We start from the raw sequence: 22,877 nt of genomic DNA on the forward strand, positions 1-22,877 counted from the left end.
GTTTAATTTCTCTGATGACACCATGATGAAATTCTCTCACTTTTTCATTTTCTCTTAGAATATGTTGGTTCCTTTATTATTCTGCCCTAAGACCATTTAATTTTTAGCTTTTCATGATGACTACATTGCGCTTATACCTTAAATATTAATAATTTTAAATTAAAACCAACCTAATCTGGCTCAACCCAAACCAAACCAGACCAGGGCTGGTTGATAGGTCAGTTGGTAAAGAGCTTGGCATGGAAGAATGAGCATCTGAATTTGATCCCCAGCAACCAAATAAACAACAAAATGTGACAGTGCTTATTTTTAAGCCTAGTGCTGAGCAGGCAATTGTAGGTGGTTATCTCAGGTTTGCTGGCCAGCCTGCCTAGGAGAATTTATAAGACCCATGTCTTAAAAAAAGGGGGGGGGAGGGTGGATGGCTCTTCTGTGGAATTTCACTTGAGAGTTCCCTCTGGCCTCCACATGTACCACATGCACCCACCACTTCTGGAGACTCTTGTATCAGGACCCTGGAAGACTGCACATTTCCAAAGGCGGTGTTATACCCCCTCCACTACAGGAGTGCTTTTAGTAACCCCCTTTAACAGATGCCATGAACTGTGTGATAAGGTAAATAAAAACGTACTCAGTTATGCTCTAATACTTTATACTTTGATTTTAGCATACACAAGCTCAGGAGCCGGGTAAGTTTTACCAATTGCAGAATAATTAGAGTTGAGAAATTCTATCAGTCCTTGAAGAATGTTGATCCCCTCCTGGCGTAGGCAGGACTATGTCTTCACGTAAGTCTAGTGTAAGTAGGAGATTCAGGGCAGACCTTTGAAGAATGCAAACAACTGTCCAAGTATGAAATTTGTGATCTTGGGTATGTGGCTGAACCTGGTTCTCATTTTTCTTATTTTCTAAAATAGTCTCATATTTTCCTTGGGGCATATCTTTGTTTCATTTGTGATAGAGTCAGGTAATGTTTATGCATTTCTATCACCACAGAGTGAAATTTCAGCCTAAGACCAATGCCAAGCAGTAAATAATTGCTATTTAGTTACTTGCATCATGTAATCTTTGATACAAGTGAGGGATGGGGATGGGAATGGGGAGGGGGATGGAAAGGGGCAAAGGAAGAGGGAGGGGGAGGGGAAGGGAGAAGAGCAGAAGGAGAGGGAGAGAGGTGACAACAGAATACAAAGTCCAAGGATGATGCCTCTCATTTCTGTAGGAGTTCTGATTCTAATTTCTGTTATCCGAAGCTCTCAGAACCTGCTCTTCAAAACATGGCATCTACAAGCAACGTGACAGAAATAATTTTCTTGGGTTTTTCCCAGAGCCAATATGTACAGAAGGTCATTTTTGTCATGTTTCTCCTCATGTACATAGCCATTGTGGTGGGTAATGGCCTCATTGTGGTGACTATCATGGCCAGCAAAGGGCTCTCTTCTCCTATGTATTTCTTCCTCAGCTACTTGTCATTGGTAGAACTCTGTTACTGTTCTGTCACAGCGCCCAAACTCATATTTGACTCTTTGCTCAAGAGGAAAGTGGTTTCTCTTCAGGGATGTATCACACAAATATTTTTCCTCCATTTCTTTGGCGGCACTGAAATATTTCTTCTGACGGTGATGGCCTATGACCGCTGTGTGGCCATCTGCAAGCCCTTGCACTACGTCACCATCATGAACAAGAGAGTGTGTAGCCTCCTGGTGGGGGCAGCATGGAGTGGGGGCTTGCTGCATTCTGCTGGACAAACCTTCCTCATATTCCAGCTGCCCTTTTGTGGTCCCAACATCATTGACCACTACTTTTGTGACGTTCATCCGGTGTTGAAGCTGGCTTGCTCAGATACCTTTCTTATCAGCCTGCTAGTCATCCTCAATGGCGGTTCCATCTCAGTGGTCAGCTTTGTGGTGCTACTGGCTTCTTACGCGGTGATTATGCATTCCCTGAGGAGCCACACCGCAGAAGAACGGCAGAGGGCGCTCTCTACCTGTGCCTCTCACCTGGCTGTGGTGGGTCTGTTTTTCATACCCTGCTCTTTTGTCTACATGAGGCCCTGCATCACCCTCCCTGTGGACAAGTTTGTGGCAGTGTTCTATACGGTTGTCACACCTCTTTTGAACCCGATTATTTACTCTTTCAGAAACACTGAGGTGAAAAATGCCATGAGGAGACTTGTGTGGAGGAAGGTGACATGGGAAGAGAAATAGAAAATTTACGCAAAACAGGGACAACAGAGATGGGAAATTGGGGGTACCTCAGATCTCACCTACTCAGTCTCTACTTTGTCTAACAGTGACCTTATTAAAACTTCAATTTCCTCATCTTTACAGCAATAGAAAAACAACAAAGATATCTAGAATGGGTGAAAGGGACATTTTAGTACCACAGTCGCCTTGAGGTAGATTGACAGGTCTGGAGAAAGTGAACTTTTTCAGAACCCCAGGTCGTCTGGGAAAGTTGGGGAGGGAGCTAAAACAGGAGGTGGTAGTGTTCATTGCTTGGCACTTTGTCAGTGTTTCATTAATATTTACTGATTAAATGACTAAATGAATAAATACCGGTTATGGAAGATGAAGCAATGACAACAACTTAGAGGTATTACAGATACTATAGAAATATTATCACAAAGCATTTTTTTTATCTTTAGACCAAGAGTTTCCATTCAGGTGTTTAACCTGGAAGTTGTGTAATAATATAACACAAACAGAATTCAAAACCCTGAGAAAATTACAAAGTCATATTAAGTGAATGAATATATGAAAGAATAAACAAAACATCATAGTCTCTAAGTAATTGTGAATTAATATATTTAATTCAACAAAAACTATCAATGGCTCCTAAGTATCCTAGACCAGGTTGATGTCACACACTCAAACGCTTCCCCTAACATTGACTATTGTAGTGGTAAAATGAGAGAAAGACAGAGACAGAGACAGAGACAGAAAGACACACACACACACACACACACACACACACACACACACACACACAGAATTACTATGAATCCTTGACCCCAAAAGCTGAGTTTTTTCTCAGCTGAGTTTTTCTCAGGTATATAAATCAATAATTGTGAAAAGTGAAAAAAAAAAAGTTCTTTTACAGAGTTCATCAATACCTGGAAGATAGTTATTCTGGGTCCAGGGTCAAAGGTAAGTTGGAAGAGTGTTAGGAAAAAGCAAGTGAAATGTTACATAATGGTGTCTTTTTTTAAAAAAAATCATTTATCTTTTATTTTATTTTTAAAATTTTAGTTTATTTACTTTACATCCCAAGAGTGCTCCTTCCCTCCTCCCGTCCCAGCCACTCCTTCCTCTCCTTCTCCCTTCTCCTCTCCCTTTCCCTCCAGAAAAAGCAGAGCCCCCCTTTCCCATACCAACTCTCCCCAGCACATCAAATCACATCAGGCCTGAGGCCAGGCAAGGCAGCCGTGTCAGGGATGGTGATGCAAAAGCAAGCAATAGAGTCCATGTTAGAAACAGCAGCACCCCTCTCCACTCAGCAGGCACCCTATATAAAGACCAAGCCACCCAACAACCACATATGTGCAGGGGCCCTAGGACCAGACCATGCATGCGCCTTAGCTGATGTCTCAGTCTCTGAAAGCCCCCATAGGTTTGGATTAGTTGTCTCTATTGATCTTCTTGTGAGGTTCCTGTCCCTTCCAGGTCCTTCCATATTTCCCCTAACACCTCCACAGGACCTTCAGAGCTCTGCCCCAGGCTTGGCTGCGAGTCCCAGCATCTGTCTCCATCCCCTGATTGGGTGGAGCCTCCCACATGACAGTCAAATTAGGCTCCTGTCTGCAAGCATAGCAGAGCATCACCGATAGTGCCAGGGGCTGGCTCTCTACACGAGTGGGTCTCAGGTTGGGCCAATTATTGGGTGGACGTTCCCTCAATCTTTGCTCCCTCTTTATCCCTGCACTTCTTGTAGGCAGGGTAATTTTTGAATCAAAGGTTTAGTTGGTGGGTTGTTGTTCCCCTCCTTCCACTAGTCCTGCCTGGCTAGGAGGTGGTCACTTCACCTTTATGTACCCCCTGCCCCGACCCCCGTTAGGAGTCTTAGCTAGAGCCACACTCATGTCCTCCCAGGAGCCTACCCTGTCCCAGGCCTCCAGCTTGACAAAGAGATGGCCCCCCTCAGTTTCCCTTCTTGTTCCCAGCCCTCTCAGCTCCCACCCCCTTCTCCTCACATCTGATCCCTGCTCTTGTTTCCCTCCCCATTCCATCTCTTGCCCAGTTCCTTCTCTTCATCCACCTCTGCTGTCTATTCTACTTCGCCTTCTGAACGACATTCTGGCACCCTGGCTTGGGCCCTCGTTATTCCTTAGCTTCTTTGGGTCTGGGATGTAGTATGGTTATCCTGTACTATAGGTCTAATATCCACTTAGCGGTAAGTACATACTATGTCTATCTTTCTGGATCTGGGCTACCTCACTCATGATGATCTTTTCTAGGTCCATCCATTTGCCTGCAAATTTCATGTTTTCCTTGTTTTTAATAGCTGAGTAGTATTCCATTGTGTAAATGTACCATAATTTCTGTAACTTTTTTTTTGTTGTTGTTGAGGGACATCTAGATAGTTTTCAGTTTCTTAGTTCACCTGAGATGTCACCATAAGAATACTAGTGTGAAATAGCTTAGATACAAATATTTATTTCTTTTTGTTCTGCCAGCTCAAAGTGATGGCACCAGAAGATTAGGTGTGTCATAAAGGATATTGGTTGAATTATTTGCCCAAAAAGTAAAATGGGGAACAGAGATCTGGTGAGAGTGAACCCATAGGCAGCTGTGTTGGGTATTAAACTGTTTATCTGGATGGTAAAATGTGACTGTGCCATGCTGGGAAATCTGGGGTCACAGGCTCTCTCAGACTTTGTCCACTTCTCTGTATTAAGGTGCCTGGGCTATGGCCAAGACAGGGCCTTGGAGGACTCTGGGTTTAAATTACTGATTCAGTGCCAATGTCGTTCAGCTTGGGAGGTGGAAGAGACTGTTTTAAGAGTTGAGTCTTCATTTCAGACACTCAGGGAAGACATCTTCAACTTACTCTGGTTTTCGGAACAAGAAAGAAAGCAGAGTGACGGTGTTCATATTCTCTTTGGTCTTCTATTTAGTAACTTCATCCAAGAAGTCAAACTTTGGGCTATCAGAAGTGAGATCTTTAGGGAGGAAGACGAGGCATCTATTTCCCTAATTGTCTTGTTATTCTGACTCCAGAGATCCAAGAAAGCAGCAGCCAGGATGTAAGGCAGCTGTAGGTAAGACGAGGCTTTGGTGGTTGCTACATGAATCATGCTAGGAACTACTCTTATAGTCAGTGTCCACAATTATAGCTGGAACTTCAGAAAATTTCAAACCTTCATCTAGAGGATAAAATCATTCCTTAGTTAAGTCAAGTTTTAACTTGGCCACACAAGGAAGTTTTTCTCTATTGTTGTTAACCGTTTTGCTAAACTCAATTTTTATATTTGTTCTTAATTAACAAGGCAACAAAATAATCCCTTTGAAAATTGTTTGTGAGTGTGGTATATATGTGTGTGAAGGGATATGTGTGTGTGTGTGTGGGGGGGCCTGTGCATGAACACACGCACCTCTCCTGGCCTCTGAAAGCCCCTGCTATACATGTGATGGCCAGACATAAGTGAAAAAAATACATCTATATACATAAAAATAAGCAGGAATAATATATGAATAGATGACTAAATAAAAGGCAATTTCAAAGACTCTAGGGCATTTAGGACAACTGTAAGGCATTTGCTTGTGTTCATTCTGTGAAAATGCAGTCTCACATAATTGAACAAAAAGGCTTTTTTTTTTGTTGTTGTTGTTGCTTTAGTAGACATTTACAAAGCGCTTAAAAGGAGAAAAATATAACGTATATTTGATGATCATGACTTTTCCTCCCCTTTCTAACTGTAGTGCTGAGAATCAAAACCTGAATAATGGCAGCGCTGATCTACTTCATTCCAGTCAGTAGTGAAGCATGAGAGAGAGGGATACACAAGCCCCAACTCCTCCATGAGGTGCTATTGACAGTTGATAGCTTCTGGGGAAGGGAAGATCAGTGTTCTTTTAAAGGGTGTGGCCCCTGGTAGGTCAGCTGTCCCCCAGTGGATGTCCCTATGCTTGTGAATATCTATATGTATATATATTGTATATATGATATATAATATATTATGTGTGTTCATGTGTGTGTATGTGTGTACATATGTGTGTGTATATATATGTATGGGCAGCACAAATTTGATGCAGTGTTCTGTTAAATAAAAGACATGAAGATAGGAGCATGAGGAGGTGGGAGTGGATCTGAATAAGGTACATCTGAATATGATCACAATATATTGCATAATATTGAGTATTTTCACATTAAATTAAACAATTGCTTGAACCCTGGACACTTTTCTCTCAGAAATATCTGCCTAACAAAAATATTAAAAATTGCATTTTATGAGTGCATTGGCAAGTGATGAATGTAGTTTCAGTTGAATTTGGATGGTGTTTATTTATTTTTCTCATCTTAAAGAAATTAAGCACTGTGGGAATATCTAGATTTATTGTGACCTCTTCACATTGCTTCTACCTGTCTTGATGTGTCAGTCTAGTCCACTTATATATGCTTCCAAATAGGAAATGTAGTTTATATTTATATTGGAATATTATTTAGCCAGAACATGAACTGAATACTAGCATTTGTGGCAATGAGGGAAGGCAGGTGCACAGACCTAAGGGGAATTAGGCAGACACAAGAAGCCAAAAATTTCATATTCTCACTCCTATGTGGAAGCCAAAACATTTGACCTTGCTGAAGCTGAGAGGATAATAGTGGTCACAGAAGATAGGTAGATTGGGACAGAGGAAGAATAATGCGAAGTTAGATAATGGCACCAAAATACATGTATTCAGGAAGGAGTTCTGTAGAATGGGAGATCATGCTCACCACAACCTGTTATATATTTTAAGAAGTACAAGAATAAAGGAATTAAGAATCTCAACACAATGAATGATTAATTTAAAAGGGGGTGGAAAATTTGTTTTGCTGATTTGATTACAGATTTTGTCTTCATGGATTATGAGACTGTAGATCACCAATCAATATAGTGATTATGCCAGTAAAACCTTTAAGCAGAAAAAAATTGACTATGGTAAATTTTATTTCTGAGGGTATCGATTAAAGGCCTCAACATAGGTGTCACTAGGGTGCAAAACACAGTTACAGCTTTGAGGGTGGGGAAGGAGGTCACGGGCCTTAGGTACAGGTATGAACAGGGTACAAAAAATAAGACAACGGTGACACGAAAGGCTCAGGTAGATTTGTGACATCCTTCTGAGCTGTGATTCCTTGGGGAAGGGAAGGATGACTAAATAGGAAGCAACCAGCATGAATAAAGTAAGTAAACAGAGTGACCCACTGTTTGCAGCAGTCAGGAGCCCTGGAGTAAGTGTCAGTGCACGCCAACTCAAGGAGTGGTGTTAAATCTCACATAAATTGGTTGATGGTATTGGGACTACGGAATGGTAATTGGGCCATAAATTCTTCCATAGATGAATCCTAAGATTACAGTGGCACCCACCAGGAATACACACACAGGTCGGCTCATGATGGTCATATAGTTCAAGGGCTTGCAGATGGCTACATAGCGATCATAGGCCATGCAAATCAACAAGATGCCTTCATCAACAGGAAAAAAAAATGCTTAGCAAAAAAATGAGTCCTGCAACCATTGAAAAATATGGTGCTCTTTTAAGAGATCATTTTAGGTGCTGTGGAAGAAGAGCAGAAACCATCTATGATGGACAAGTAGGACAGAAAAAAGTACAGGGGAGTAGCCAGGGCTGGGCTGATGAAGATGGTGACTGAGATGAGCATGCTACCTGCCAGTATGTTCAAATAGACTATTAAGCTCACAATGAATAAGAGATCTGGGTCTTGGGTCAAGCATAGGAGGATAAATGCTGTGCATTGCTCACCCTTTTCATCAGTGTAGCTCAGGCTGTGAAACGAAACCATAGGGTGCTTCAGTGGTGATATTTAAAACGAAACACTGAAATACTTCATCATCTCATTACTTCTGGTCCCTGAGGCTGCTCTAGCTGTACCCTCTGCAGGTAGTATCACATCCCATGCAGTTGTAAAGAACAGAAACAGGTTGGATTATCCTTAATGAATTTTCATGGAATAGTGACAGGACCTTACAAATACTACAAAACCCCCACCTTCTTTATAATAATAGATAACATAGGTGTCTTCCAAACTGTCTTCTAACCAGTCCTCAACATTTCATTGTGTTTTTGGAGATATCATCAATATCAATTATTTTGAAGTTCTGTTTGCTTAGATACTTTTTGCAGCATTGAATGAACAACTGGGCATTACACACTAAGAAGGCCAGTGTCGTTAAACATTTATGCTTTGTGATCTTTAATTCTTCTTTATCATATGAATACATCTGCTCCTACAGAAAAGGGGAGCTTCCTTAACTACTAACCCATTCCAGACCATCAAGCCAAATCATGATTGAGCGCATCCTCTTCCAGTGAAGCTGGGAAAGGCAGTCCCAGTATGGGGAACAATTGTAAAACAGGCAACAGAGTCAATGTCAGAGACAGGCCCTGCTCCCCTTACTAGGTGTATATACTTTTGTAGTTCAAGTGTTTAATATGTTGTAAAGTGTAGCTTGTTAGAAAATTTCCTTTTATGTCTGTCTTTTCTCAAATCTATTATACAGTATTTTCTTTTCAGAGACGGGGAATCCCTTCTTGGAGAAGAAGGAGAGGGAATAAAGAGAGAGGAAGGTGGAAGGTTGGGACTGGGAGTAGAGAAAGTAGGGGTCTGCAATCAGTATGCAAAACGAATAAATAAATTTAAATAAAAATTCATACACATATAAAATGCATTTTATCACATCCGTTCCCTATTTTATTCCTTTGGCTTTCCTTGCCCCCTGCCACATATTTCTCATCGCCTTACAAATATGCTGAGACTCATAGCCAAAATTTGGGCAGAGTGCAGGAAATCTTATGAAAGAAGACCTGGAGGTGACAGGAGCTCCAAAAGGAGAGCAACAGAGTCAAAAAATCTGGGCACAGGGGTATTTTGTGAGACTGATACCTTAAACAAGGACTATGCATGTAGATAACCTAGAACCCCTGCACAGATGTAGTGCATGGCAGCTTAGTCTCCAAGAGGGTTCCCCAGTAATAGGAACAGGGACTGTCTCTGACATGAACTCGAGGGCTGGCTCTTTGATCACCTCCCCATGAGGGGGGAGCAGCCTTACCACTCCACAGAGGAAGACAATGAAGGCAGTCCTGATGAAACCTGACAGACAAGGATCAGATGGAAGGGGAGAAGGACTTCCCCTATCATTGGACTGGGGGAGGGGCATAGGAAAAGAAGAGGGAGGGAGGGTGGGATTAGGAGGGAATGGGGGAGAGGGCTATAGCTGGGATACAAAGTGAATAAACTGTAATTAATAAAAATGAAATAAAAATTAAAAAAAGACCTGTCTTATAAACAGACCAGAATCATAGTCTGGCTCCAGAGTCCAGATTACAGCCATGACCGGTCAGTTTTTGTCCAGCATTTGATAAACTTCCATCAATCTGAAAAAAAAAAAAAATCCACTAGGTCAAAGTAGTGCCGCTCATTCAAGCATATATTTGACTCATCTAGTGAGGAATCTGATATCTTCACAGAAAGTGATGCTCCCTCCATCAACAGCCATCAAGTGCATTAGCTTATCAGCTAGTGGTATGGCCACAGGGTCATCTCCTCGCTCCATACTTATCAGTGTGAACATGGAAACAGCCCTGTCTTGTGGGTAGGCACATGCCGTTCCCAGGGGCCAGCCTCACAGCATTCCTCTCCATCTCCCAGCTCCTCAGAGTACTGATTTTTTTTTTTTTTAATGCTGAGATCGATTAGTCCAGTCTTTGGTTGGCCATTCACTCAATTTTTGTTCCATTTTTGTCCCTGCACAAATTTTGGGCAGAGGATTTTATGGGTGGGTTGTTGTCCTTATTGTTCTGCTGGAAGTCCTGCCTGGCTGCAGGAGGTGACTGCTTCAGGCTCTATATCCCCCATGGCGAGGAGAAGTTTTTTTATTTATTTAACATTTTTTAAAATTTATTATAATCTATTCACTTTGTATCCCAGCTGTAGCCCCCTCTCTCATCCCCTCCCAATTCTGCCTTCTCTCCCTCATCTCCTCCCATGCCCCTTCCCCAGTCCTCTGATAGGGCAGGTCCTTCTCCCCTTCTCTCTGACCCTAGTCTATCGGGTCTCATCAGGACTGGCTGCATTGTCCTCCTCTGTGGCCTGGTAAGGCTGCTCCCCCCTCAGAGGAGAGGTGATCACAGAGCCAGGCACTGAGTTCATGTCAAAGACAGTCCCTGTTCCCATTGCTAGGGTACCCACTGCTGGGTAGAGTCTTTCAGAGGCTTTCTGTGGTAGGCTCCTCTCCTGTTCTGTTTTCTCCCTCTTCTGATGTCCATCCCATTTGCCTTTCTGAATGAGGATTGAACATCTTACCCAGGGTCCTCTTTCTTGCTCACCTTCTTTAGGTGTATAGATTTTAGTATGATTATCCTATATTATATGTGTAATATCCACTTATAATATGTGTAATATCCACTTATATATACCATGTGTGTCTTTCTGCTTCTGGGATACCTCACTCAGGATGATCTTTTCTAGTTCCCACCATTTGCCTGCAAATTTCGTGATTTCCTTGTTTTTAATTGCTGAGTAGTGTTTCATTGTGTAAATGTATCACAATCTCTGTATCTGCTCCTCCACTGAGGGACATCTGGGTTGTTTCCCAGATTCTGGCTATTACGAATAAAACTGTAAATTTTAGCTAGGGTGATCTCCATAGACTTCCTGGAGTCTCCTCTGTCCCAGGTCTCTGGCAAGTTCCAGGGACCTACTCCTACTCCTAATACCCATCCCTGCTCCTCTCTCATCCACTCTCCTAGCCAGTTCTCTTCCTCCACCATCCTCCATACTCCTCCTGGGCATATACCCAACCATGCCTATTATATTTTCCCTTCTGAGTGAGATTCAAGTATCCTCCTTTAAGTCCTCCTTGTAACTTAGCTTCTTGGGGTCTGTAGATTGTAGCATAGTTATCTCGTACTCTATGGCTAATATCCACTTGTAAATGAGTACATACCATGCATGTCCTTTTTGGGTTTGGGTTACCTCTCTCAGGGTATTTTCTAGTTTCATCCATTCTCCTGAAAATTTCATGATGTTCTTGTTTTTGATATCTGAGAAGTATTTTATTATGTAAATGTATCTCATTTACTTAATCCATTCTTTGGTTGAGGGACATTTAGGTTGTTTCCAGATTCTGGTTATTATGAATAAAACTGCTATGAACATGGTTGAACAAGTGTCCTTGTGGCATGGTGGAACATCTTTTGGGTTCATGCCAAGGAGTGGTATAGCTGGGTCCTGGGTAGCACAAGTCCTAATTTTTTGAGAAAGCACCAGATTGATTTCCAAAGCGGTTGTACAAGTTTACATTCCCACCAGCAATGGAGAAGTGTTCTCCTTGCTTAACAACCTCACCAGCATGCACTGTTCCTTGAGTTTTTGATCATAGCCATCCTGACAGGTATACGATGGAATCTCAGTGTTGTTTTGATTTGCATTTTCCTGATGACTAAAGCTGTTAAACATTTCTTTAAGTGGTTTTTGGCCATTTGAGATTCCTCTGTTGAGAATTCTCTGTTTAGCTCTGTACCCCATTTTTAATTGGGTTATTTGGTTTTCTGCTGTCTAATTTCTTGATTCTTTATATATTTTGAGTATTAACTCTGTGGGATGTAGGGTTGGTGAAGATCTTTACCCATTCTGATGGCTGTCAAAAAACAAATTTTCATCTTGTACCCTCTCCACTTTTATTCAAGGTCGTAGTGATGCCGGTTATTTTTTTTGTCAACTTGACACGAGGTAGAGGAAGAGGGAACCCAGGAAGAGGGAACCTTGGTTAAGAAAAGACCTCCATCAGTTTGCCTGCAGGTATGTCTGAGGGGGCAATTTCTTGGTTAATAATTGATATAGAGGACCAAACCCACTTTGAATGGTGCTACTTCTGGGTAAGTGATCCTGGGTTGCACCAAAAAGAGCAAGTTGAGTGAACCATGAGGAAAAATCTAGTGAGCAGAAGTCCTCCATGATTTCTGTCTTAAGGACTCTGCTTGAGTTACTGTCTTGAATTTCCTCAACAATGGCTTGTGATGGAGAAATGAGCCCCCTTTCCCCCAAATTCTTTTTGATCATGGCGTTTATCACAGTACTAGAGAAACAAACTAAGATAGTGCTTGAAGTCTTAGGCAGAGCGATAAGGCAAGAGAAATATACACATGGATTAAAAATCAGAGAGAAAGATGTCAAACTATCTTATACTCAGATGACAGGGTACTATATTTAAAAGAGTCCACAGAGGCTTGTGCACTTAATAAGCATTTTCAGCAAAATAGGAACATGTGGAAACAACATTCAAGGAATTGATAGCTTTTATACACATCAGCAATGAGCTTTCTGAGAAAGAAATCAGGAAAAATATATTTCATTCACAATTAAAAAAATATCTAGGAGTAAGATTGACTAAGGGGTATAAGAGCTCCATAAAAAAAATCAAGACACTGAAAGAAAGAAAAGAAATAAAATAAAATAACAAACAATGGAAAGATATTCCATATTCCTAGATTGGCAGGAGAGTTTAAAAATGTATACTTCAAAACCAGTCTATATATTCAATTCTATACCTATCAAAATTTTAAAGAATTAATCACAAAACTAAAAGAAAAAATATAAAATTGACAAGAAACAGTTCAAGATGACAGAAAGCCCCAAAATTCTAAGCAGATAGAACATAGTCAAAAGCATCCTATTATCTGTCCTCAGACTAAATTATCGAGTGATAAATTATAATGAAAAAGACAGCATGATACTTCCAAAACAAAAGGCTCATAGATGAGTGAGATATAACAGAATAGTCTGCTATGAAACATTTGAGCTATAATAGTGACTGAATTAGCAAAACATTAGCCACTGGTATAATAATACGAACATTATGAGAACAACCAATAACTTTCTGATTGGGTTTAAGGCATGCTCTTCAAGGTGAAGTCCATACCTGGGATCATTACTGAGCATAGGATCTGTGGCTAGACAGAGTATAGACCCGACAGGAAAACATAGTACTAGTATTTTGCTAAATGGAAGTACTATTATACTGACTTCTAACGACTAATTGATTTGCCATAGAGTGATGCATCTATCAGCTCTCATCAGAGAAAATTCTATTTGCAGCTGATGGTGATTAACACAGAGACTAATAATTGGTCAAAACGTGCAGAGAGTGAGAGTGTGGACTGTTCCCTGCTAAATGGAGCATGTACACCCTCCTCTCAAGGCTCAGGGATCCTTGTAGAAGAGGGAGTGGAAAGAGTGTAAGAGCAAAGAGTAGCTGAAGATAATAACTTCCTAAAACATGTGAAGGTGATCCTAATGACGTCTCCCAATAATGAGGGACACAGAGGCCCAGCTGGCCATTTCTTGTCATCAAATGAAGCTTTCAGTACCAGGACTAGATTTCATCAAAATGAGTTTTTGTCTAAAAGGATCCCATGGAAATCTCCAAACAACCTAGGCTGTTTGCAAGAAAATATGTTGTTCTTTATAACTGAGAGCAAGGCCCCATTGCTGAAGACAAAGCCCATATAGAACTCATTGAAGATAAAGAGGTCAAGCTGGTACCTACAGAGAACCATGTTCTAGTGTTATTGGTATGGTAATGTACTCAGCTACAAAAAGAGAAATGTAAACACCAAGCCAGCCACAGAACCTTTGATCTACAGTCTGTCCTGCTTGCAAAATATGTTAAGGCATTGGTGGCACAAATCTTGTGAGAGTAACTGAGCAATGTTTGATTCGACTTAAGGCCCACTCCACAAGATGGAGCCAAAGACCAGGTAGTCCAGAGACTCAGAGTAAAACCAAATAGTGCTGTTCTAAAAAAAGTAACAATAAAACTACTCCTAATCATATTCTGTTATACTTATAGATCAGTGCCTTATTCAGCCATCATCAGAGAGGCTTCCTCCTGTAGCAAATGGGAACAAATATTACACGCAGGCACACACACACATACACACACACACACACACACACACACACATACACACACACACACACACACGAGAAAGAGAGAGAGAGAGAGAGAGAGAGAGAGAGAGAGAGAGAGGAGAAGAGAAAAAGAGAGAGAGACCTTGGAACACAGATCTGTAATGAGATATCTCCATCAAATGATTCCCCTCAGACCTCAGGGAACCCCGCAGAAGAGAAAGCAGAAAGACTGTAGGAGCCAGAGAGAATGGAGGAGAGTAAGAGAACAAGGCCCTCTAAATCAACAGAGGAAAACTTGTATGAACTCACAGAGCCCAAAGCAGCAAGCACAGAGCCTCCTTGTGTCTGACCCAGGTCCTCTGCCTACACTTTAGTAATTTTTATGGGACTCTTGGATGTGTGAACAAGTGGGTCTCTGAGGTTCTCTTCCTCCTCTTTGTTTTTCCTTATTCAACTTTGAGGTGATGGTTTTTATTTTTATCTTATTATACTTAATTTTGTTGTGTTAAAACTGTCCCATAGACTTGCCTAGCTAACCAGTTAAATTTGCCATTGCACAGCATAACAATGTTTTAGAAATGTATTGATTAAAAATGAGAAATTAAAAGGAAAATAGTTCTTCTGAAAACAGGGTGGCAGTCGCACATGCGAATTCCCAGCAGTTTTGAAAGCACGCGGAAGACCTGTGCAAACCACGGTAGATCAAATCCCAGCAGGAAGAGGAGAGTCCTACATGAAATACCATTCCTTGCTGAACCACTGTTGTCAGTTTTTGCTGCTGGAAGAAGGTGAGTCACTTTCCTCTAAGCATGGAGTCCCTGGTAAGTCATTCTTGCTCCAGTGAAAGGCCACACAGCCAAGGACAGTTAGGCAACGCTAACTGGAAGTGATAGAAAAACATAGGACACAAAGCTGGGTGGGTAAGTAAATAAGGGGCAGGTGTGGGAGGAGCTGGGGAGTGAATGTGATGAGTATATGTTATATAAAGTTCTCAAAGAACCAATAAAATATTGTAAGAAAAGAAAACAAATGACAACAAGTTCTGGCAAGGATGGCAGCTGACTGTTGGTGGGAGTGCAAAATACTGTATGAAATTTTCCAAACAAACAAACAAACAAACAAACAAAGACAAAGGAGATGTTTTTAGACACCCCAAATTAAATCATTTGATGTAGACACAGGTATTGTGTCACAAAATACAGTCTGGGTAACTATAGTTCCCAAAAGACAGGGAACAGGACTGGAGCCTACCACAGAGGGCCTCTGAAAGACTCCACTGATCAAGGTATTGAAGCAGAGGCTGAGATTGATAGCCAAACTTTGGACAGAATGCATGGAATCTTATGAGAGAAATGGGAGAAAGACCTGAAGGGGACAGGATCTCAAAAAGGAGACCAACAGAGCAAAACAAAACAAAACAAAACAAAACAAAACAACCAAAAAAAAAAAAACCCCAAAAAACCCCCCAAAAAACCTGATCCCTGGGGGCCTTGAAGAGAATGATACCCCAACCAAGGACCTTGCATGGAGAGGACCTAAAACTGGGCTCAGATGTAGACTCAGTCTCCAAGGGGGGTCCCTGGTAAAGGGAACAGGGACTGTTTCTGACATGAACTCAGTGGCAGGCTCTCTGAACACCTTCCCCTGAGAGGTGCAGCCTTGCCAGGACATAGAGGAAGACAATACAGCCAGTCTTGATGATACCTGATAGGCTAGGGTCAGAGGCAAGGGGAGGAGGACCTCCCCTATTAGTGGGCTAGGGAAGGAGAGAAGAGGGAGGGAGGAAGAGATTAGGAGGAGACAAAGAGGGAGGGGGTCAAGGCAGTATACAAGTTGAATAAATTGTAATAAATAATAACAATAAAAAATTAAAGAAGAAAAATATGCCTAGTGTTGAGTGACTTTTTTTCTGGGGAGACTTGAGTGAAGATCTATTCAGCTAGAAAGGACACCCCCAGTACCAACAGAACAGTTCTGTTAGGTTCAGCCTAGCACACCAGTGAGTTTATGGGGCTATACAGGAATACCGTCTCCTCTTACCGAAATGTTTGTCTGTCTCTATAACTTTGGGAGTAGTTTTGTGAACCTTGCAAGTTTCAGGAATTTCGTGACAGTGATTTTTGTTCATGTGCTGAGCCTTATAATCTTATTTCCTGAACTTTAAGAAGCATTTCTCCAGGAAAGGAATGCTTTTATTTGCAGGAAATATCTTCACAGCAGCATATTTTTATTATATAAAAATATTTTTATATGATATATTCTGATCATGGCTTCCTCTCCCCCCTCTCCCAGATCCTCCCCACCTCCACCCATCCAACTTCATGACTTCTTACTCTCTCTTTTTTTTTTTTTTTATAAAACTAACTGGCAAATAAAAAGAAAACGAACCGGAATAAAAAAAATAAAACAGCAAAAAGCACAAGAAACACACACACTCTCTCTCTCCTCCACAAAATTAGAAACCATAAAATTCTAGCAAAAGACCAGTAAGATAAAAACAAATGTCCAAAGCAATATGAGTCAATAAAAATCTACAAAAACACCACTGCGTTTGTTTTGTGTTGGGCATGGAGCCTACCCTTTAGAGTGGTTTATATACTTAGTGAAAGTTCATTGGAGAAAACTGAGAGTTTAACTTCAAACACTGTCTAGTGGAGATAGCTCTTGGGTAGGGATGGGAACTCAAGTCCCCTTTTCTTTCTACATGCTGGGATCCCTTCTGGACTGAACCTGTATAGGCCTGTGCGTGTCAACACAGTTTCTGTGAGTTCATATGTGCATCAGTCCTGTTGTGTCCGTAAGACATTGGTTTTTTGTTTTTGTTTTGTTGGGGTGGTGGTGGTAGGAGTCCTAGACAGAGTTTCTCTGTGTAGCCTTGGAGATCCTGGACTCGCTTTTGTAGACCAGACTGGCCTTGAACTCACAGAGATCTGCCTGCTTCTGCCTCCCAGGAGGTTAGGATTACAGTCCATCATGCGCATTTCTTTGGTGTAGTCCATCTCCTCTGGCTCTTACAAACCTCTTTGCTCACTTGTCCAAGTAGGTTCCTGAGTCCTGAGGAGAAGGCTTTGATGAGGACATTCCATTTAGGTCTGAGTGTTCCTATGTTTCTTGTGAGTCTCATGATGTCCAGGTGTGAGTCTGTATATAAGTTTTCATCTACTGCTAGAAGAAGCTTCTCTAATGATGGCTAAGTGAAACACTGATCTGTGAGTATAAAAGAATGTATAGGAGTCATTTTATTGCTGTGTTCTAGTAGAACAACAGTATTTGGTTTTCCTTTAAGCCCATGTCCTATCCAATCTCAGGTTCTTGGACACAGTGGCATCTTATCCAGCCTCATTTCTTGGACACAGTGGTATCTCACTCCTAGAACAGGGATTGCTTAAGAGCTTTTTCTTGTTGGCCAGGAACCTGGCCACTGACCATAGGGGACATCCTTCCTAAAATCATAACCCACTGTGTTATGTCCTTATGTGTGAATTGCTGTTGTTTGCCATATAATTAGAAGCAAGCTGAGGCTAGGACATAAGTCTTTCCCTCCTGCTGTCATGGCTAGTGCAGGACAGGAGTTGTGTGCTATGAATATGCTGTTGGTAATGGCAGCCTCAGCATCCATCATTGTCTGCTGATATCTCTGAACCTTGAACAGAGTTTGAGCAGCTTTCTCAGTTTTTCATTTACTATAATACTTCAATGTAAATACTTTATTTCTTGCTATTTAGGTATATGTAATTCCACTTCTTTTTACTGAAGAATTGGGAAACTATCAGGTACAGAGTGAGGCAGCTGGCATGCATTCACAGTGCCAATAATGCCAGAAATAAGCTTGGGCCTCTTTGGCCCAGACTTTATCAATCGTTATTTTCTTTAGCTCAAGGTAATTTACTCAATGCTTTAAAAAATAATTTTACTTATATTTTGTTTATTAAGTGTTTTGGTATGCACGTGTGTGATTGTGTGTGTGTATACACATCACTATTGGGTGACTTACTCAATTATTTCTTACATTACTTTGTGAGACAGACTCTCTCACTGTCCCTGGAGTTCAGTGATTAGGTAGAGTGTTAACAGGCAAGCTCTGGAATCCACCTGTCTCCCTCCCCCAACACTGGGCTTCCGGATGCTTTCTGCCATACTTAGCTTTTATGGGAATTGAGGGTGCAAACTCAGGTTCTCCTGGTAAGCACTCTGCACAGGGAGCCATCTTCCCAGCCTGAAAGAGGAGTTACAGTGTGTGTGTGTGTGTGTGTGTGTGTGTGTGTCTCCAAATGAAGTGGAAATGCTCCCTCTGTGTGATTGTAAGTGAGAAACTTTCAAACATTTGGAAACCTCTCTAACTTAGGAAGATAGAATATTTGATGAGCATTTTCTTGAAGCCTTGTCCAACCCTCCATACTACTTTCATATACAGTTATCTTTCTTTTTTTTTTTAAATTATAACCTCATTCAAAATACAACCTGTGATGTTGAGCATAAAAATATCAAATACATTAGTGTTGATTTATTTCACACCTACAACAATAGAACTGTGGGACTTCTTGGTTCTTTTCTCTTCACTTTAAGTATTTTCCTAACAATAATATTAAAGTTCATGTTTTATGAATGCTTTTGTATAATAATGAGTACTGTTCAAGTGTGATTTAGATTATATTCATTTTTCTCCTTATTTTAAAGAAATTGATTAATATAGGGGTTCTAAAAATCACTATGTGCTGTGTCTACTCTTTCTGAGTCTTAATGTCAGTCTAGCCCTTTTTTATGTGTTCCTAATGTGATTTGATGTTTCTGCCAGTGGAAGAAAGAATAGGTTAAGAAAATGTGGCATGCTTCAGCAATTATATTGTTGAGATTTCATGAGTGTGGCGTCCCTGCCATTTTTTAGTCATCATTATTTCACAGTAGGCAGTATAGTCCTCTGGCCCTTACAATATTCCTCTTGCCTCCTCTGCAATGTTCCTTGAGTGTTAGGGTTAGGGATTATGTTTAAGATATACTATTTGAGCCTACTATAGAGCGCCTTCTGAAAGTCTCCACCCAACAGGTGACTGAAGCAGATGCCAAGACTCACAGCCAAACTTCTACCTGAGAGATTGAGTTATTGAGTTATCTAGATTATTCTATGGGTGTATGTGGAAGAAATTTACATCAGCCCTTGCCTTTAATCAGAAAAAAATTATTTATTCTGGAAACAGCAAAGTTACAATGTCAGCATTGTTCCCTGAACTAGGCAGTATGACAGTCTAAATTTTGGGATGACTCTGGTTGCTTGAAATGTTCTAAGTAGAAGACACTTCAGTTATCTTTAGTAAAGTATCAACTTCTATGACATAAAAACACATGCAGCGTTTACATGACAAGGAGAATGAAATGCACTCACATATTCTGACTTCAATAGCAGTATATATTTTTTGTGAGTCACACTTGGCAAAAGAAGAATCTAATTTGTTTCTATCCTTTCCATTCATGAGAATCTTTCTCTACATTTTCTTTGATTCCAGAGTTTTTTCATGGCATTTTTCACCTCTGTGTTTCTGAGAGTGTATACTAAAGGGTTTAACATGGGGGTTACCACAGTGTAGAAGACGGCCACAGCTTTGTCAATGGGGAAGACCACCATGGGCCTAAGGTAAACGAATATGCAGGGTACAAAGAAGAGGATGACCACTGTAATATGGGAGGCACAGGTGGAGAGAGCCTTTTTCTGTTCTTCAGAGCCACGAGTCTTGAGAGAGCAAAGGATGAGAACATAGGAGGTAAGAAGGATAGAAAAGATTAGCATGCACATTAGCCCACTGTTGACAGCAACAAAGAGTCCCAAGACATGGTTGTCAGTGCAGGAGAGTTTCAGGACAGGGAAAAGGTCACAGATGAAATGGTCAATGATATTTGGGCCACAGAAAGGTAACCACACTACAAAGAGAATTTGGATCAGAGCATGAAGAAATCCCCCAGCCCAGGCAATGAAAACCAGGAAGCCACACACTCTCCTGTTCATTGTGATCATGTAGTGTAGGGGCTTACAGATGGCAACATAGCGGTCATAGGCCATGGCTGTGAGCAGGATGATGGCAACTCCACCAAAGAAATGTTCTGCAAAGATCTGAGTCATGCAGCCATTAAAAGAGATAGTTTTCTTTTCAGCAAGGCAATCAAAAATCATTTTGGGGGCCATAGTGGAGGAACAGCAGCCATCCACAAAGGATAAGAAGGACAGAAAAAAATACATGGGGGATCCCAGTGTTGGGCTAGAGATGACTGTTGCAATAATGAGTAGATTACCAACAAGTGTAAGAGAGTAGATGAGTACAAATAGCGCAAACAAGAGTTTCTGCACATCTGGGTTCTGGGTCAGGCCAAGCAGGATGAATTCTGTTACATTGTTCATTTGTTTCATGAATCTGGTTTAAGATTTGTATAATTGACTAATCTGTGAATAGCAAGACAATTGAAATTTTTGTTGACAAATATTGAACAGACAAAAAAAATTTCCTTCATATATTTTTCACTGTAACACAGATGGGGATTCCAAGCAGCAAACCCCATTTCAAAGATGCTTAAATTTGGACCATGTGATTGGTTAAATAATGAACATGTCCTCTGCTCTCTCACAGTTGGACACACACACACACACACACACACACACACACACGCATACACACACACAACCTTACTCAAAACCCTAGGAAAACCTACGGTGAAGAGAACAGAATACACAACATGATGCAACATAATTTTGCACAGTTATTGGAAAATTTACATCTCATTATTTCAAGATTTCAGTCATATTTAGATTTTTGTGGCATTTTACACATAAATTTACAATTTAATAAAGATAATTTACTACAACAAAATTACTTTTGAGTTAAGGAAACAAAAGCTCCATGATTACTCTAAAATTAGATGAACTATTGTGCCTCTACAAATTATACTCTTCAATTTGTCACTTACCAAATAGAGGGAATAACAAATCATATGGTGGAGTTAATGAATACCTTTATAACATTTATCAAACATTAAATATTTTTCATTCATATGTGTGTGTTGTATGTATATGTTTATATGGGCGTGTGTGTATGTTTGCATATGTTTTTCTGTGGATGGAAGGTCAGAGGTCAATGTCAGGTGTCTTCCTCAATTGTCCTCCACCTTTTTGTTTGAGATTAAGATATTCACACTGATCCTGGAACTCACAATCAGCTAGACTGGCAGGCCCCCTTCCTGGTCTGCAGTTTCCCAGTGATGTTATTTCAGACAGGTATTGACATGACCCGATTTTCAAAGGTAGTAGGATCAACCATCAGGTTCTTCCATGCTTGTACAATTGCCTTACACTTTGAGCCATCTTCTCATCCCAAAACATAGCTTTCCACACACTTGAGATTTTTGGTAAGAAAAATAAACAAAATATATATTGTTATTTGTACTTTCAAAATATGTACTTTAATATTAATCAGAGTTAAATGGATAACTCAATTCAAGACATGAGAAAATAACTATATTCATAAAATAGCTAAATGCAGAAATAAATGTGTTTAGCCATAGAAAATTTGTAATTTTTTGGTACTTTAAAAATACAAGCAAAACAAACCAAGTAATCCAATTAAAAATGGGGAACAGAGCTAAATAGAGAATTCATAATAGAGGAATATCGAATGGCAGAGAAACACTTAAAGAAATGTTCAACATCCTTAGTCATCAGGGAAATGCAAAATCAAAATGACCCTGAGATTTCACCTTACACACATCAGAATGGCTAAGATCAAAATCTCACGTGGCAACACATGCTGGAGAGGATTCAGAGAAAGGGGAACCCTTCTCCATTGCTGGTGGGAATGTAAACTGGTACAACCACTTTGGAATTCAATCTGGCGCTTTCTCAGAAAAATAGAAACAGTGCTACCTCAAGATCCAGCTACACCACTCATAGGCATATATCCAAAATATGTGCAACTATTTAACAAGTATGTGCAAACCATTTAATGTTTGTAGCAGCTTTATTTGTAATAGCCAGAATCTGGAAACAACCTAGTTGTCCCTCAACTGAGGAATGGATACAGAAATTGTGGTACATTTACACAATGGAATATTACTCAGCAATTAAAAACAAGGAAATCATGACTTTTGCAGGCAAATGGTGAGAACTAGAAAAGATCATTCTGAGTGAGGTAACCCAGAAGCAGAAAGACACACATGGGATATATAGTATCCACTTATAAAAGTGGATACTAGATATATAATATAGAATAAACATACTAAAATCTATGCTCCTAAAGAAGATAAACAACAAGGAAGACCTAGAGAAGATGCTCAATCTTCATTCAGAAGGACAAACACGATAGACATCATGGAGAAGAAGAGGAAGACAAGGAACAGGACAGAAGCCTACTACAGAAGGCCTATGAAAGACTCTACTGATCAAGGTATTGAAGCAGAGGCTGAGACTCATAGCCAAACTGTGGGCAGAGTGCAGGGAATCTCATTGAAGAAGGGAAAGATAGAAAGACCAGGAGGGGACTGGAGCTCCAAAAGGAGACCAAGAGAACCATAAAAACTGAGGCCTGGGGGCACTGAGGAGAATAATACTCCAACCAAGGACAATGCATGGAGAAGACCTAAATCCCTGGCTCAGATGTAGCCCATAGTCTCCAAGTGGGGTCCCTATTAAGGAGACAGAGACTTTCTCTGGCGTGAACTCAGTGGCTGGCTCTCTGACCACCTCCCAGTTGGGGGTG

At 40.7% G+C, this 22,877-nt stretch overlaps 2 protein-coding genes and 1 pseudogene across 2 annotated transcripts; 1 reads left to right on the forward strand and 2 right to left on the reverse strand.

Moving 5' to 3' along the window:
* The first annotated feature begins 1,277 nt into the window (after positions 1-1,277).
* LOC129674483 (olfactory receptor 4X1-like) lies at positions 1,278-2,207 on the forward strand. The gene has a single exon (XM_055604458.1). The coding sequence runs from the start codon at positions 1,278-1,280 to the stop codon at positions 2,205-2,207; it is 930 nt and encodes a 309-aa protein (XP_055460433.1).
* Positions 2,208-7,120: 4,913 nt separating this feature from the next.
* LOC129673278 (olfactory receptor 4C45-like) lies at positions 7,121-8,010 on the reverse strand (annotated as a pseudogene).
* An 11,596-nt stretch (positions 8,011-19,606) lies between these two features.
* LOC129674488 (olfactory receptor 4C5-like) lies at positions 19,607-20,539 on the reverse strand. Its single transcript, XM_055604469.1, has one exon. The coding sequence runs from the start codon at positions 20,537-20,539 to the stop codon at positions 19,607-19,609; it is 933 nt and encodes a 310-aa protein (XP_055460444.1).
* Positions 20,540-22,877: the final 2,338 nt, after the last annotated feature.

This window comes from Psammomys obesus, unplaced genomic scaffold (assembly GCF_907164565.1).
Source record: "Psammomys obesus unplaced genomic scaffold, mPsaObe1.curated_primary_1811, whole genome shotgun sequence".
Taxonomy (NCBI): domain Eukaryota; kingdom Metazoa; phylum Chordata; class Mammalia; order Rodentia; family Muridae; genus Psammomys; species Psammomys obesus.

Bases quoted from the DNA above. Each gene is read 5' to 3' on its own strand.
- LOC129674483 (XM_055604458.1), top strand. From the start codon at position 1,278: ATGGCATCTACAAGCAACGTGACAGAAATAATTTTCTTGGGTTTTTCC.
- LOC129674488 (XM_055604469.1), bottom strand. From the start codon at position 20,539: ATGAAACAAATGAACAATGTAACAGAATTCATCCTGCTTGGCCTGACC.